The 15,509-nt window shown below is 32.1% G+C and overlaps 1 protein-coding gene across 1 annotated transcript; it reads right to left on the bottom strand.

Annotated features, from left to right (window-relative positions):
• Positions 1 to 4,114: 4,114 nt before the first annotated feature.
• Positions 4,115 to 14,199, bottom strand: LOC111708217 (uncharacterized). The gene is made up of 11 exons (XM_023481540.1): positions 14,056 to 14,199; positions 13,022 to 13,069; positions 11,864 to 12,091; positions 11,733 to 11,781; positions 11,495 to 11,561; positions 11,234 to 11,322; positions 10,851 to 10,982; positions 9,881 to 10,012; positions 5,545 to 5,688; positions 4,639 to 4,879; positions 4,115 to 4,305 (listed from the first exon to the last, which is right to left on the bottom strand). The coding sequence occupies exons 1-11, from the start codon at positions 14,187 to 14,189 to the stop codon at positions 4,115 to 4,117; spliced, it is 1,455 nt and encodes a 484-aa protein (XP_023337308.1). The 5' UTR covers positions 14,190 to 14,199.
• Between the last annotated feature and the right edge of the window lie 1,310 nt (positions 14,200 to 15,509).

Genomic DNA, 15,509 nt, shown 5'->3' with positions numbered 1-15,509 from the left:
AAAAATCAAACAGTGTAACGGTTAAAATTATCAGAATAAAGGGTAGGTTTCGTGGTTTATTTATCTTTTCCTTCTCCGCTGGGAGGTTGCGTGACAATTTGTAACTCCGGTAATTATATGTCTCCTCCGGTGGCCCGGTTCCGGAGAAATATGCTGCTACTATCTTCCATGATTCTAAAAGGTTTAGCTTTTCAAGAATGATTAGGATACCTAGGATTACCCACAAAAGCTGAGACTGTAAAGACGACCTGAAACTCCTGAAATATGACTATTCCAGGGTTAAACTAAGTCAATTCTTTTTAAATGGCTTAATTAATGTTTTGGCAAAGAATGAAAGAAGTTTATAGATGCAGGGGTTATATTTATAGGAAAATAGACAATTTAGATTCCGTACAATCGTCTCTGAAGTCTCATCCTTTGTGGGTATCCCTGTTTATCCATTATTTTAATTTAAAAAAATCGTTATGTTGAGTTGTCTCTTTACAAGCTAGAAAAAAGCGAAAAGAATTGGATATGGCCCTCTCTTAAAATGTATTTCTTGAACACCGAAGTTTAAATACCATCATTATACCCCTTCTTGTATTAATAAATTGCAAATTATAGAAATGGAAAAACATCGTTTTGCAGAATAATCTATTTTTCTTTGTGTTTTCTTTTCAGATAGATCTAAACCCATGCAAAAATAAAAATTTTAAACTCGCCGTAGAACATTAGAGTGCAATACAGATTTCAGAGACATCATTTAGGCTGTAAGTGAACATGTTGCTGGGGCCCTAGCCGGCTTAACATGTAGGTTGAGAATACGTTTGAAACCTTGATACGAAGGAAGGTTATTAGATGCGAAACTATGTAACTTTTAAATCATCCCATGTTCATATTCTTTAACATTTAACCTATTTGGTTCGTATGCTTTGAACCCTTTTTTAACAAAGTTAAAGGAGTCAAAAAGTTCTTAAAATCCATAGGGTTGGTTTCTTGAATTATTTAGAGAGGTAATAGGTTAGTGCCTTTAGAGAGCTGATAGATTAGTACAGATCCATTAGAGAGCTGATAGATTAGTACAGGACTTGTTCAGGTTGAGTTTCATCTTGAGAACACGTCCAAGTAAACCATATCCCTTAATAAAAACATTTGTTCAAAAAATATACACTGTAAATCTTCAAAGTGAATGAATCTTCATCTGAGATTTAAAGTGTAAGGCTTGCTAAGGCGTATGTTATCATACCTTTTTATGTTTTTTGTTTGATCCTTCTCTTCCTTCGTCTCCTCTCTCCTCTTCTCTCAACTTTATTTGCGTGAACAGTCCCACAAGAAGTTCATCAATATTATGGTTCATTCCTGAACATTATAGTTCATTAATATTATGGTTCATTCCTGAACATTATAGTTCATCAATATTATGGTTCATTCCTGAACATTATAGTTCATTAATATTATGGTTCATTTCTGAACATTTGAACATTATAGTTCATCAATATTATGGTTCATGCCTGAACATCATAGTTCATCAGTATTATGGTTCATTCCTGAACATTATAGTTCATCAATATTATAGTTCATTCCTGAACATTATAGTTAATCAATAATATGGTTCATTCCTGAACATTATAGTTTATCAATATTATGGTTCATTCCTGAACATTATAGTTCATCAATATTATGGTTCATTCCTGAACATTATAATTCATCAATGTTATGGTTCATTCCTGAACATCATAGTTCTTCAATATTATGTTTCATTACTGAACTTTATAGTTTATCAATATTATGGTTCATTCCTGAACATTATAGTTCATTAATATTATGGTTCATTTCTGAACATTTGAACATTATAGTTCATCAATATTATGGTTCATGCCTGAACATCATAGTTCATCAGTATTATGGTTCATTTCTGAACATTATAATTAATCAATATTATGGTTCATTCCTAAACATTATAGTTCATCAATATTATGGTTCATTCCTGAACATTATAGTTCATCAATATTATAGTTCATTCCTGAACATTATAGTTAATCAATAATATGGTTCATTCCTGAACATTAAAGTTTATCAATATTATGGTTCATTCCTGAACATTATAATTAATCAATATTATAGTTCATTCCTGAACATTATGGTTCATTCCTGAACATTATAGTTAATCAATATTATAGTTCATTCCTGAACATTATAGTTCATCAATATTATGGTTCATTCCTGAACATTATAGTTAATCAATAATATGGTTCATTCCTGAACATTATAATTCATCAATATTATGGTTCATTCCTGAACATTATAGTTCATCAATATTATGGTTCATTCCTGAACATTATAGTTAATCAATATTATGGTTCATTCCTGAACATTATAGTTAACCAATAGGATGGTTCATTCGATCCTATACATCTTAGTTAATAAATATTATGGTTTATTCCTAGAGTTCATTAATATAATGGTTTATTCCTAAAAAAAGAAAAATTTTAAATTTTTCTAGATTTTGGCAATTTGATTCCATTGTCCCTGTTATGAACACAAAATGATTAAATTTAGTGTATATGCTTGTTAAAGTTGGTTGAGAGCGTTAATTTTACGCCATGCAAAAAAAACAATTCCATCTAAAAATAAATGTTCAATAAGTGTTTGTTTGCTGCGCAATTCTTGTAATCGTTTAAACTATAAATATATTGTTAATGCACATTAACAATGTAAATTAAGTTGAAGTTTCTCAATTGATAAAAAATTCTGCATTATCATTGATTAAGATCTTTTTATGCTTTTAATGCGTTTGATTTGTAATCATTACTTTTTTAAAAGATTTCCCTGATATTTAATGATAATACTTGACAGATTTTTTTATTGCGCACTTAATGTTAATTTTAAACTGAAATAAGAGGAAAATATTAGATTTTGTTTTCATATTTTAACTCAAACATTTTGTTTCTGGAAATGAGAAGAAAAAGGTTTCCACCCCCTGTTTACCTGGCGATGTTTCTACGTACTTAACTCCAAACTTCTTAGCGAGGGATTTTCCGTCTAGTTCCAGATATTTATCATTAAACAATACTAATCCCAACACACCTCGTTTAAATATGCATACATATGTATTTATCATTAAACAATACTAATCCCAACACACCTCGTTTAAATATACATATGTATTTAATAAATATAGTAGTAAACTCCATATTTTTCAACCTTAACATTGTCTGTATCCTAATTACGCTCGTTAAATTCTGAGAAGGCATATCAGTCCTTATCATTAACATGTACTACGATTTAGTTTAATTACGTTCATTAATTTAACATGTACTATAAAACCCATCATCACTTTAAATATAAGTTAGTTAAACATGATTTGTTGCTTCCTTATGTTTTCACAAGTATATAATTCTCGTGTAGAGAAGCAAAGAGTTAGCTCGAGTTGTATCAGGGATACATATTAAGAAATTGCGTGAAGTTTTGTATCTGGATTGATACTTACTTGATCATGAAAGAGAGCTGTATCAGGATACATACTTGAGATGAAAAGACTTGTATCAGGGATACTAACTTGAGAATACAAAAAGTGTTGTATCTGGATTGATACACACTTGAGCATAAAGAGAGTTGTATCAGGGATACTAACTTGAGAATTGAGTTGTATCAGGGATACTAACTTGAGAATACAGAGAGTGTTTTATCTGTAGAAAAAAAGAGAGTTGTTACTAACTTCAGAATACAGAATTGAGTTGTATCCGGTTTACAAACTTGAGAATACAGAGAGTGTTGTACATCTGCCGTGATCCAGACCTAGGAATTATTGTAGAACGTGGAGTTCTAGAACGAGTTGTATCTGTACGATACATACTGACGGATTCAGAGGTTGTATCTCGATTGATAGATACTTGAGAATACAGAAGGTTATAACTGGAGTAAGGCATTTGTTACATATATATACACTACTAGCTTGGGAACCCAGCTTTGCTTAGCTAAACAAACAGACAAATAGAGATTACTATTTTATAAATACATAATGTATGTATGGTTTGATTCTAAAATACTTAAAATTCCACTGGACTCTGAATAGTTAAACCTACCTCAACTTGGTAAAACTATCACGCCAGTGCGAATCTTTCATTTATTTTATTTAAGAAAAAGACAAAGATGCTGAAAGATGCCAAACCATTATCTGCCGGCTGTCCTCCCTAGCAAGACCTCCTCCTTCCTTCTCCTTAGTTTGACCTCCTTCTTCCTTCCCCCTAGTATGACCCTCCTCCTTCCTTCTTCCTAGTTTGACCTCCTTCATCTTTCCAAGTATGACCTCCTCCTTCCTTTTCCCTAGTATGAATTCCTTCTTCCTTTTCCAATCCCTAGTATGACCTCCTCCTTCCTTCTTTCTAGCGTGACCTCATCCCTCCTTCCCCCTAGTATGACCTCCTCCTTCCTTCTGCCTAGTTTGACCTCCTTTCTGTTTCCAAGTATGACCTCTTCCTTCCTTCTCCCTGGAATGACCTCCTCCTTCCTTCTTCCTAGTTTGACCTCCTTCTTCTTTCCAAGTGTGACCTCCTCCTTCCTTCTCCCTATTATGACCTCCTCCTTCCTTTTCCCTAGTATGACCTCCTCCTTCCTTCTTTCTAGTGTGACCTCATCCTTCCTTCTCCCTAGTATGACCTTCTCCTTCCTTCTTCCTAGTGTGATCTCCTCCTCCTCCTAGCTTCCTTCTTCCTAGTGTGATCTCCTCCTTCCTTCTCCCTAGTATGACCTCCAACTTCCTTCTTCCTAATATGACCTCCTTCTTCCTTCTCCCTAGTATGATCTCCTCCTTCCTTCTCCCTAGTATGGCCTCCAACTTCCTTCTTCCTAATATGACCTCCTTCTTCCTTCTCCCGGCCCTGGTATGATCTCCTCCCTCCTTATTCCTTTTTCTGTTTTCTCATATAGTGCTTTTTTCCTATTTCTTCTTAATTTGACCCAAATCCTTTTATTTCCAACCTGAGTATTGCATTAATATATATATTTGTATAGGTCTTCTTAAAATAAGTCTAGAACCTTTTCTATTGTTTTTATAGTTAGGTTATTGCTGGACATTGTGTTTCATGTTTGACATTTATCAGCAGCATGATGTGTATAGATATATAATAGGGAAATATACCTACCTGTATATATATATATATATATATATATATAAGTATATATATTCCTAGTTCATATTATTGAGTACATTCTAAAGGGCACCAATGAAAATTACATAATGCAAAAATAATGTAACCGGACTGCGAGTACTTTTTTGAGGTACTAAAGGGTGTCGAATGAAAAACACTTCACACTTTTTTCTCTCTATGGGCTTGATTATTATTCGATCATAATTTAATTAATATCACAGACATTGAAAAATATCTTGGACATTGTCAGGTGTAAACCAAACCTTGATTGAACCTATTGCTGAGGCTGGCTGTGGTGGCTGTTTAGAGGTTCGTCTGTCCAGTAAGCTAACCCTCAAGAACCAGGTACGTTAGATTTGATTTACACATGGAAAAACAGTAGAATAATAACTTGCATTCTTCCTTAAAATAAAACTTGGTCCCATCCGCTGACAGTAATGGTTCCACCGCTGCTGTTTTCCATGTTGAAGGAGAAGTGAATGAACTGGATCTGTATTTGCTTGGAAATGGTGGGTTTACAGTATACTCCAAATTGTTGTTTGGCCATATTAGCTCCAACCTGAACATGTAATCTGGTTACTAGCACAGCTTTTTAGAGTTTTAAGGTTATATTGAATACGTTAAAACTGATTTTTATCATTTTTAAGTCAGTTCTGTGGACCTCCCTCAGCTTTGTAAAAGGCTTTTTTTGTGGTCGTTCAGAGCGGGATAGACCAATTTTTGTAATTTAACCATGTAGTCCTGACATCTTACAGAGATTGTGATACTAATTCCATTGTGATTGGATGATAATAAAGCCTTTGAGAGAAAAAATTTTGAAGTGTTTTTTAACCCCTTTCTGTGAGGTTAAGTTAGATAAAAACAGAACTAGGTCAAGTTAGGAAGAAACGAACTAGGTTTGGCTGCTAGGAAGAAACGGATTAGGTGCAGTTAGGAAGAATGGAGTTGTTTTAAGTTAAGGCGAAATAGGTTCAGTTGAAGTTAGGATATAGCAAAATAGGGTTGGTTAGGTAGAAACAGACTAGGAGAAGTTAAGAAGAATAGGATTAGGTTGGGAATATTAGCTATAGTATTCCAAGGATTTAGTAAAAATTTAATTTTGTAAATCAAGGAATTTGGACTAAAAGATGTTTAAGTTTAACAGATTAATCAAATCGCTGCCAAAAGTTAGTTAGATGATAGGTATATTGGAAAGAATAGTAGGTTTAGATGGACCAAGGTGGTATAAAAAGGTTAGATACACTGGACGACATTTAACTACATTGGAGCGCATCCTGGGTATCAAACCTTATATACAACCTTGAGATAGACTTTCTGCATATTGTTACCATGCATGCCATCTAATATAAAACCCTAAGACTTCCGTATCGTTTTTCCATTTAATTGCAGAACTTTGGGGGAATCGAACCATAAAGAAAACTACTAACCCGATTCTTGCTTTCTCATGCAGCCCACTTGGTATCTTTAAGGGACGCTTAATTTCATTTGGTTCTCAATACAAAGGGGGGAATGCTCGATTTACAATGGTACGCTTCAAACCTTTAATCGACAACAGAGAACTCCGTGTGTTTATCTCTTAAAAGTATTTATATTTATGATATATAAATCAGCTTGTAAACGTACATCAGGGTTACCCACAAAGAATGACACTTCAGAGACGACTATACAGAATTTATTTACTCCTTTTTCTTACATTCATGGTTCCTTGCAGGCCAAAACGAGCTTTTTTTCTAAATCCGAAAATCAAAATCAAATCGTCATGCTCTAAGAGTTATAGGTCGTCATTACAGTGGGTAACCCTGTACATAATCACAGTGTTTCTATTGAGAAATAAGGATAACTCCGTCATCCTTGATTAGTTAAAATGTTCAAGGATACGATTCATCAATTATTTCCAATAATAATTTCCGTTTGTTGGGCCCCCTAAACATTATAAAAATGATCCTATTAAACTTTATCGTAAGGTTTCAAGAATAAAAAAGACGACATTTCTTTTTCATCAGTTACACTGGTTTCTTGTAATTTTGTTCAGGTATTTTTGATCAGTTATACAAGTTTCTTGTAATTTTGTTCAGGTATTTTTGATCAGTTACACTAGTTTCTTGTAATTTTGTTCAGGTATTTTTGATCAGTTACACTAGTTTCTTGTAATTTTGATCAGGTATTTTTGATCAGTTACACTATATAGTTTCTTGTAATTTTGTTCAGGTATTTTTGATCAGTTACACTAGTTTCTCGTAATTTTGTTCATGTTTTTTTGATCAGTTACACTAGTTTCTTTTAATTTTGTTCAGGTATTTTTGATCAGTTACAATAGTTTCTTGTAATTTTGTAAACAAAGTTATCGTTTTGACTTTTTGAAAAAGAGCAGCTTTATTTTTAAAATCAATTTTTTTCCCGCTATAGTCAATTGTTTAATAAAATAAATGTTGATGGAACGGAAACATGAAGGATACAATATTTGACTTCTATCTGGTGAGATTTCTATTTTCATTTCATAACCGTTTCTTTAAATCACGTTTCCCGGCGTGCATGGAATGCATAAGCAAACCGGGATCAGCTAATTTTTTTTGGAGTAATCAAGGTAGTTTATAATCGCTTAAATTAGTTCTAATGACTGCAGTTTAAGAAAATTGATATAAGTATTTTTAAATACCATGGCATTTTCGACGTTGTATTGTCTGTTAGTTAGACCCAACTGTGTCAGGAAAAAAATTTATTTCTCGCATCAAATTCTAATTTTTTAATCCCTATATCTTTGAAGTTAGATGATTCAAATCTTTTAAACTTTCAAACGATACTAAAATTTTATAGATTTTCAAGTCAACCTTTTTTTGATCCTATTCTAATAAACAAAACAAAAATAATGGAAGTAACTCATAAAGGAAGAAACCGAATTAAATTCTTTACCAAATAATAAGAATTATAATGAGGATTCTGAAAAAAATTTATAATAATGAGAATATACGGGACATACATAAAAATGAAGTCGATCGATTCCAGCGCAAAAAAAAATATATTTCTGTATAAACGTTTTATTTATATTTTTTAATAGAAACATCGGAAAAAATACGGTTATTACAAATCTATTCCGTAATTGAAATCATCTATATAAAAACCTCTTCCCTCATATTTATATATATATTAAATGTCAGCTACGGCAGTCCTAACGGTTGGGCAAATTGGCTGAAATTTTTACAGGGGGTAAAAATAAATTATTTCAATATGTATCATTTTTCTATTTTTTTTCAAACTTCAGCTAGTTATATATAATATTCAGCTAGTTATATATAATACTTAGCTAGTTATATATAATATTCAGCTAGTTATATATAATATTCAGCTAGTTATTTATAATATTCAGCTAGTTATATATAATATTCAGCTAGTTATTTATAATATTCAGCTAGTTATTTATAATATTCAGCTAGTTATTTATAATATTCAGCTAGTTATTTATAATATTCAGCTAGTTATATATAATATTCAGCTAGTTATATATAATATTCAGCTAGTTATATATAATATTTTTATTTTACCACCCTGTCTGGGCAATATTCAAGTATACATTGTCTTCGACCTTTGCAAAGTAGGAGTAGATACAATCAAATGTTAAAAGACGAATATTTTATATAGGTTTAGCTTTTGTAATTCAGATCTTATAGATATAAAGATTTGCATTCAGTTTAACTTTATACATACAGAATTTGAGTCGCGGCTTAAATTTAAGACTCGGCTCAAATATGGTTGGTTCCACTTAGAATTGTATTCAATGTTTCAATTTAAGCCGGCGCTCATTAGAACTGGTTTTTGGCGGATTTAAGACTGAACTCAAATTCATTAAAGTCGGTCTCTGAAAAGTTATAAAAATAATGCTAAATCGGGAACTTCGGGTCTCTTTTTTTTCTAGTAAAGTTTTTACTTTTTAACTGTTGCTTTTCAAGTCACCATTTTTTTTATCTTACTCCGATAAACAATATTTTTCGCGGATTTTTCGGTTTAAATTGGTGAATTTTCAAAAGTCGACATTTTTGTTCTGGCAAAATTTTTCAATTTTATCGTTCATAAACCTTCCTTGCGGTCATGGGAGTTGCCATAAAAAGTTTGAACCAGAGGCCGATTTTTAAAAATTTGAGCCGCGCTTAAATTTGAGACGCGGCTCAAATATGGTTGGTTCCACTTAAAATTGTATTCAATGTTTCAAGATTTAAGCTGGCGCCCAATTTAAAACTGGTTTTGGGCGGATTTGCAACGGGGCTCAAATTCATTAAATTCGGTTAATTTAGTCGCTTTTATTGGATACGACAAACAAACGAAAAGCGCCCAAACATAAAAAGTGAAAACTCGTAGCTTTAATAATTTTGGACCAAGCTTTGTAGTTTTGTTTAGATATTTATAGAACTGAACACTTGCCACAAACTCTATTATCTTCTTTTCTAATACAATCTTTGAAATTTCAAAAACATTTTTCATATAGTGATAACCAGAAAACTCTGGAATAGAAAGTCGACTGTAAGATTCAAATTCTAACTATAGTCCAATGAGCGTGAGATACAGAAATTGTACAGTGTAAACAGATCCATTTCACTTAATAAGCGATTTGAATGATTACTAGTGAAGATTATATAGGAATTATAAATTCTGTTAGATCAAATAGTCTAAGTTTAATATATCAAAGTTTACACCATCAGGTTGCAAAGATATAGGGATTACAAATATTGAGATTTTGGCAAAAAAAATCCCTTTCAAACTTGTCGCAAGTGTTTAGTTCCTTTATAGTTTCTTTGAAAGATTGAGTTAAAGTTAGTTATAATATCTGTTCCTGAAGTTGAAACCGTCCTACTCCGAACTAAGTCTATCTTGTTCCCAACTACGATACAAGCCTGGGGAGAAAATAGAAAATTAAAGATTATTCTATACAAATCTTCAAAAGCAGTAAACAAAAAACCAACAATAATAAAGTAAGAATAAAACTAAGAAATAAGGATAAAGGTAAGTTAATGGAAACAAGCTTTTTAATGAAAAATAATAATCATGAAACTGTAAAAAATTTCGAAAGTAGAATAAAAGGACATTTTATTACAAATGTATTTTTACAATAAAGGTTTAATTTTCAAGCAAAGATGTAGAATTGTTTTATTGGAAGATATTAATAAAAATTGACCAATTTGGAATTTTGAATAATCTTTTTGAAAATTCTGCAAAATTGCTTGTATGCACAATCAAGATTTTATCTCTTATGATACTTTTTTAATACTGGAGCGCCCCCCCCCCCCCCCCCAACGTATAATCTACATAAAGCTTTTGATAAAAAGGCATTGAGTCTTTAAAACAAACTCATATTTTCTAATCCCGTATCTTACAAACTTATGATGTAAAGTTTTGATATTTCAAACTTAAATTTTTTAATGAAACAGAATTCATAGTTTGAAATATATAAGGTCTACCAAAGATATAGGGATTATAAATTTAAAGTTTGTGGCAAAGACTCAATTCCTTTCACCAATTAAATGAGATCAAAACTTGGTGGAGTTTATTTCTAAACACTAAACAGCCAGGATGTACTAGCTCTGATTAGACCCCCCCTCCCATGCCATGGTCTTAGGAAACCATGAATCTAAGAACAATGATCGAACAAATTCCGTACAGTCGTCTCTGAAGTCTGTTATAGGTAGCCGGCTGTATAGGTAGCCGGCTGTATAAGTTTTATCTGTGACCTACCTGTGTTTCCAGGAACTGTTTATATTTCAGATATTTCAGAATATTTTCAACCTCAGTCAGAGATTCATCATCATCTACAGCTAACACAGCAAGAATACCATCAGGGGTCTCCAGCTCAAGTAGATCTTCAACCTTTAATATAATATAATATCGTCTTCTTTTACAAATCATGGCAATTCCCAATTTACAACGGTACCCCTAAAACCTTTGTCTGATCGAGTATGAATTAGATATCTATGTTTTTTTTTAAACTGTTTATTTTCATTTTTAATTTCTCTGCAAAAGTGACATTTATCTTACTTGTAAGAAACAATGGATAAATTATCAGAGTTAAAAACTTTTATTTGAAATTGTAAGCCATTGATAAATGTCGTCTTCTCTACCTGTATTTCTCCATGAGGATAATCTATAAAGATAAGATGGCTCTCTTTTCCATCAACATTGATTACAACTTCCTTCTCTATCGTATCTTCTAGGAAAAAATGACAATTAAAAAACATTTTGATGTTGTCACAAAGAAAATATTTGAATTTGTAATTTATAAATTTACACTGAAATATTATGTTCTTTGGAGTATTTAAAGTCATAAATTAAATCTTAAAGTAATATTCCATATTTATCTGGTTCTCACTGTATCAAATTACCAACTGAAGCAAAAGTGTCCACATGATCTGAGGTGAGGAACTGAGATATTATTGAAGATTTCCCAACCTAAACAAGAAATTACAATTTATAAAAAGTTTTATTTTTCTATTTTGCAAAATATACAATAGTATAAAATGTAATAATTACGTTTTTTATAAGAAACAATTAACCCCCTTTAGCGTGATAATCATGAAATATTTATGAATAAAAATAAGTGCAAGTGTAGTGCAACTGTACCTGACCAGAACCCAGTACAACAATTCTGTACATCAAGGGTAGGTACGGACTAAAAATAAATATTCGAATAATAAATAAATTTAGTTGGTTAAGATTTTATTTTAAAATGTTTTTCTTAAATCTGTTATCACCAGGTTTCGATGCTGGAGTTTCTTGAGTTAAGACTATGCGTATCTGATCCTGAAAGTCCGGGACGATTTTTTCTGGGCGGTCGTACGGGACTATTCGGTGTACTGACACTGGCCGGACTGTTTGGACTGTTGACGGTGGCTGGACTAATGGGACTGTTCAGACTGTTTGGACTTGTGTAGCTGGCTTGGCTGAAAACTGACTCTGTACTGGAGGCTACTGAAGGACTCCTTAACATAAAATTCATTTCCGAACATGGAGTCATTGCCACAAACTCTGATTTTCTAATTCCTATACCTATGAAACCCAATGTCATGAACTTTAGATATTTCAACTGTAGAATTAAGTTGTATTAAATAATTTAAGTATGTAATATCAAAGGTTTACACCGTAATTTAGCAAATATATAGGGATTAGACTATTTGAGTTTGTGGCAAAGACTCCATTCCTTTAGTAGTTTTTGGTCTCAAATCTTGCATTAAAAACTGATTGTTAGAATTCTTTTATTTTCCCAACAAAAAAATATGATATTATATAGTTTTATATTGTGAATATCAAATATCAATAGCAAATGCAATCCGTCTCTAGAGTCTATAGAGGCTAGTTAAGTGAAATCTACCGTATCTATAAAAAAGTTTTGAAGGGGTATACAAAAGAAACAAAAATTACAAAACTTTTGAAAATTCATATTTAGGAAATATCATTACTTTCCTCGATGTTTTTTCTGCTTTTAGGGCTAACTTATTCTAACAATCAGTAATTCATGTATTTAAAGCATTTAAAGCATAGATATATCTCCGTGTTATCTTAATACAAACATAATTTACTAGATACAAAACTCAAACCAATACTGTCCTGAAAACGAACTAATCGTTTTGTCAACGACGAAAGCACTAAAACGTTTTATTTATCAAAAGTTCAAAACTATCAGTTTGTTAGTTTTGAATATCAATAAATAACGAAACGATAAAGTAACGTTTTTTACTTTTATTCAGAACAATGTCTCTTAACTGTCCTTTATATTACGAAGAGTTTTCTCGCCATGTACAGATCAAATATACAGCTTTGCATTTTGTAATTTTAAACTACTGTTAAGAAAGAATGAAGACGACATTCATTCTGCGTAAATTAAGTTAATACTTTCAAAATTGATTTGTTACCTTGATTTTGAAGAGGAACGACGAGACCCAAAGTCAAGGCATTCACAACTAGACAAATAAATGTTATTAATCTCTTCTAAACTGATTTTCACCGTTGTCCATGGAGTCCATTAAATGTCAAAAATCAAAAATATATACAGAAAAATACAAGGGGTGTATACAGGGAGGGAGGGGGGGGGGGGTCATTGTTGGCACGGTCCCCCGTTCTGTATCAATGATTTTCAGGGCGTGTTTAGGCCCAAAAGGGTGCTGAGTCCCTTAGAAGAAGAAAACAATTTAGCCCCGCCCCGCCCCTGGAAAAAAACTAGAATGTCAACTTCCAAATGAACAAATGTCGCATTACAAACACAACTCAAATAGGTCTACAAAATAAGTTGTGAAAAATATATGTATATAATATATATAGATGGATACATATTGATGAACATATACGTACATGCCTGGATGGATAAGTATGGATGAGATTACCTGGATGGAAAATTATGGATGAATTATACCTGGATAGATAAGTATAGGATGAGTATGCCTAGATGGATGAATATGGATAAGTATACCTGATGGATAAGAATGGATGACTATACCTGGATGGATAAGTATGGATGAGTAAACCTGGATGGATAAGGATGGATTAGTATACCTGTATAAATCAGTGTGGATGAGTATACCTGGCTGGATATGTATGGATGAAGTGTATCTGGATGGATAATATGGATGATATACATAGATGGATAAGTATGGATGAAATATATCTGGATGGATAAGTATGGATGAATATACCTGGATGGATATAGGATTAGTATACCTGGATAGGTAATTATGGATGAGTATACCTGGATGGATAAGTATGGATGAGAATACCTGTATGAATAAGTAGGGATGAGTATACCTGGATGGATAGTATACCTGGATGGATATGGGATGAGTATACCTGAATGGAAAAGTAGGGATGAGTATACCGGGATGGATATAGGATGAGTATACCTGAATGGATAAGTATGGATGAGCATACCTGGATGGGTATAGGATGAGTATACCTGGGTGCTCTGGATGAACAGTTAGATCTTGTCTGGAATGAATCCCCTTTATTTATGATTTTGCCTCCAGATATTGAAAAATTCCTGGATCTAAATAACTCTTTCTTGTTATGTAATTTATAATGGGATTGCATACAATCTTAAGTGAACCTCCGTCTGTATTGATCGATGTGAAACCTTTATCAAACTAAAAATTATCTTTAAAATAGATTATCTTTTTTTCTGAAAATTGACAATTACATCCCTGAACTGAAACTTTTCTACGACTTTCCAGGATTTTTAATCCTGGCAAGATAGGAAATGGATAACATTTGTACCATTTCAGTCAAGAGAAAATTCCGAATTCTGAAATTGCACTCTTGTTGAAAAGTTCATATTCATTTAATGTAATCCATTGTATCTGCAATAAGGAGTGAGTCCTCTTTTACAAATGTACATTTTGACCTTAATGCCCCTCATTTAGTCTGTGCAATTACCCTGTACATAATGTCTAACCTTATCCCGTTAATATGAGACTACCAATTGCTTTAATGATTAAAGAGAAAAAACCTCATTTAAAGTTATTTCCAATTCTGTCAGTTTTGTCTTTTTTGCCTTTCAAAGTCAATAACTACATCATTGATTTGTTTTCAAATAAAAAAAGTTTAAATCTGCATGAATAGAACAGAATATTGCAAAACTTATACTTAAAGGAATATTATTCAAGTAAAATAAAAACCAGGATACGCTGGGGGGGGGGGGGTCAATTTGACTTAATCCCATTTTTGTGTCCAAATATGACAAAAGATACATTATCGGGAAGCTCCTCTGCTCTACTTTTAAAATCGGAAAAAAATAGCAAAATGTTTGCAAAAAAGTGTCCAAAAAATGAAAAAATATGCATTTTTGAAACGCCCTTAACCATGCTATTTCAAATAAGCAAACATTTTTGCAAAATTTTAAATAACATAATGTGTTATTAAGAAAAACTAAAATAGTGCAAATTTCTTTTGACATGTTGTATGCAAATAATTAGCAAAAAAATATTTGCAAAACTTGTGCCATCCGTTCTTTGTCATGTCATGGGCTTTCCAAAAAGCTTAAAATTATCAAATCTGACAACTGAAAGTGGATCAAACAAAGATTTCGTTTGTTACAGGAAAAAGTAGTCATTCAGGCAGTGTGCCAGCAGGAATAGGGTTAATGGACAACTCAATATATTATCCGTCTTCCAAACTATCAAGTTTCATTTGTTAATTTCTATCTAAAATTGGACAAATATTAACATTATTTGTTCTCGTCAATGCTATAGTCTCTGTAGAGAAGTTGCAACGAAAAGATTGCAAATATTAACTATATTTGTTCTTGTCAATGCTATAATCTCTGTAGAGAAGTTGCAACGAAAAGATTGCAAATATTAAGATATATTAGGATTCGAAGATATAGTTTCCTTGAGAAATGTTTTAAGAGAACCT

The sequence above is a fragment of the Eurytemora carolleeae genome, unplaced genomic scaffold (assembly GCF_000591075.1).
Source record: "Eurytemora carolleeae unplaced genomic scaffold, Eaff_2.0 scaffold834, whole genome shotgun sequence".
In the NCBI taxonomy this organism is placed as follows: domain Eukaryota; kingdom Metazoa; phylum Arthropoda; class Copepoda; order Calanoida; family Temoridae; genus Eurytemora; species Eurytemora carolleeae.
This window is presented reverse-complemented; position numbering and strand designations above follow the sequence as displayed.

Coding starts and splice junctions, on each gene's coding strand:
- LOC111708217 (XM_023481540.1), bottom strand. CDS start 14,189: ATGCAATCCCATTATAAATTACATAACAAGAAAGAGTTATTTAGATCC. Junction 13,070..14,055: donor TGTTCATCCAGAGCACCCAG/GTATACTCATCC, acceptor TTATTTGTCTAG/TTGTGAATGCCTTGACTTTG. Junction 11,323..11,494: donor GGACACTTTTGCTTCAGTTG/GTAATTTGATAC, acceptor ATTTTTTCCTAG/AAGATACGATAGAGAAGGAA.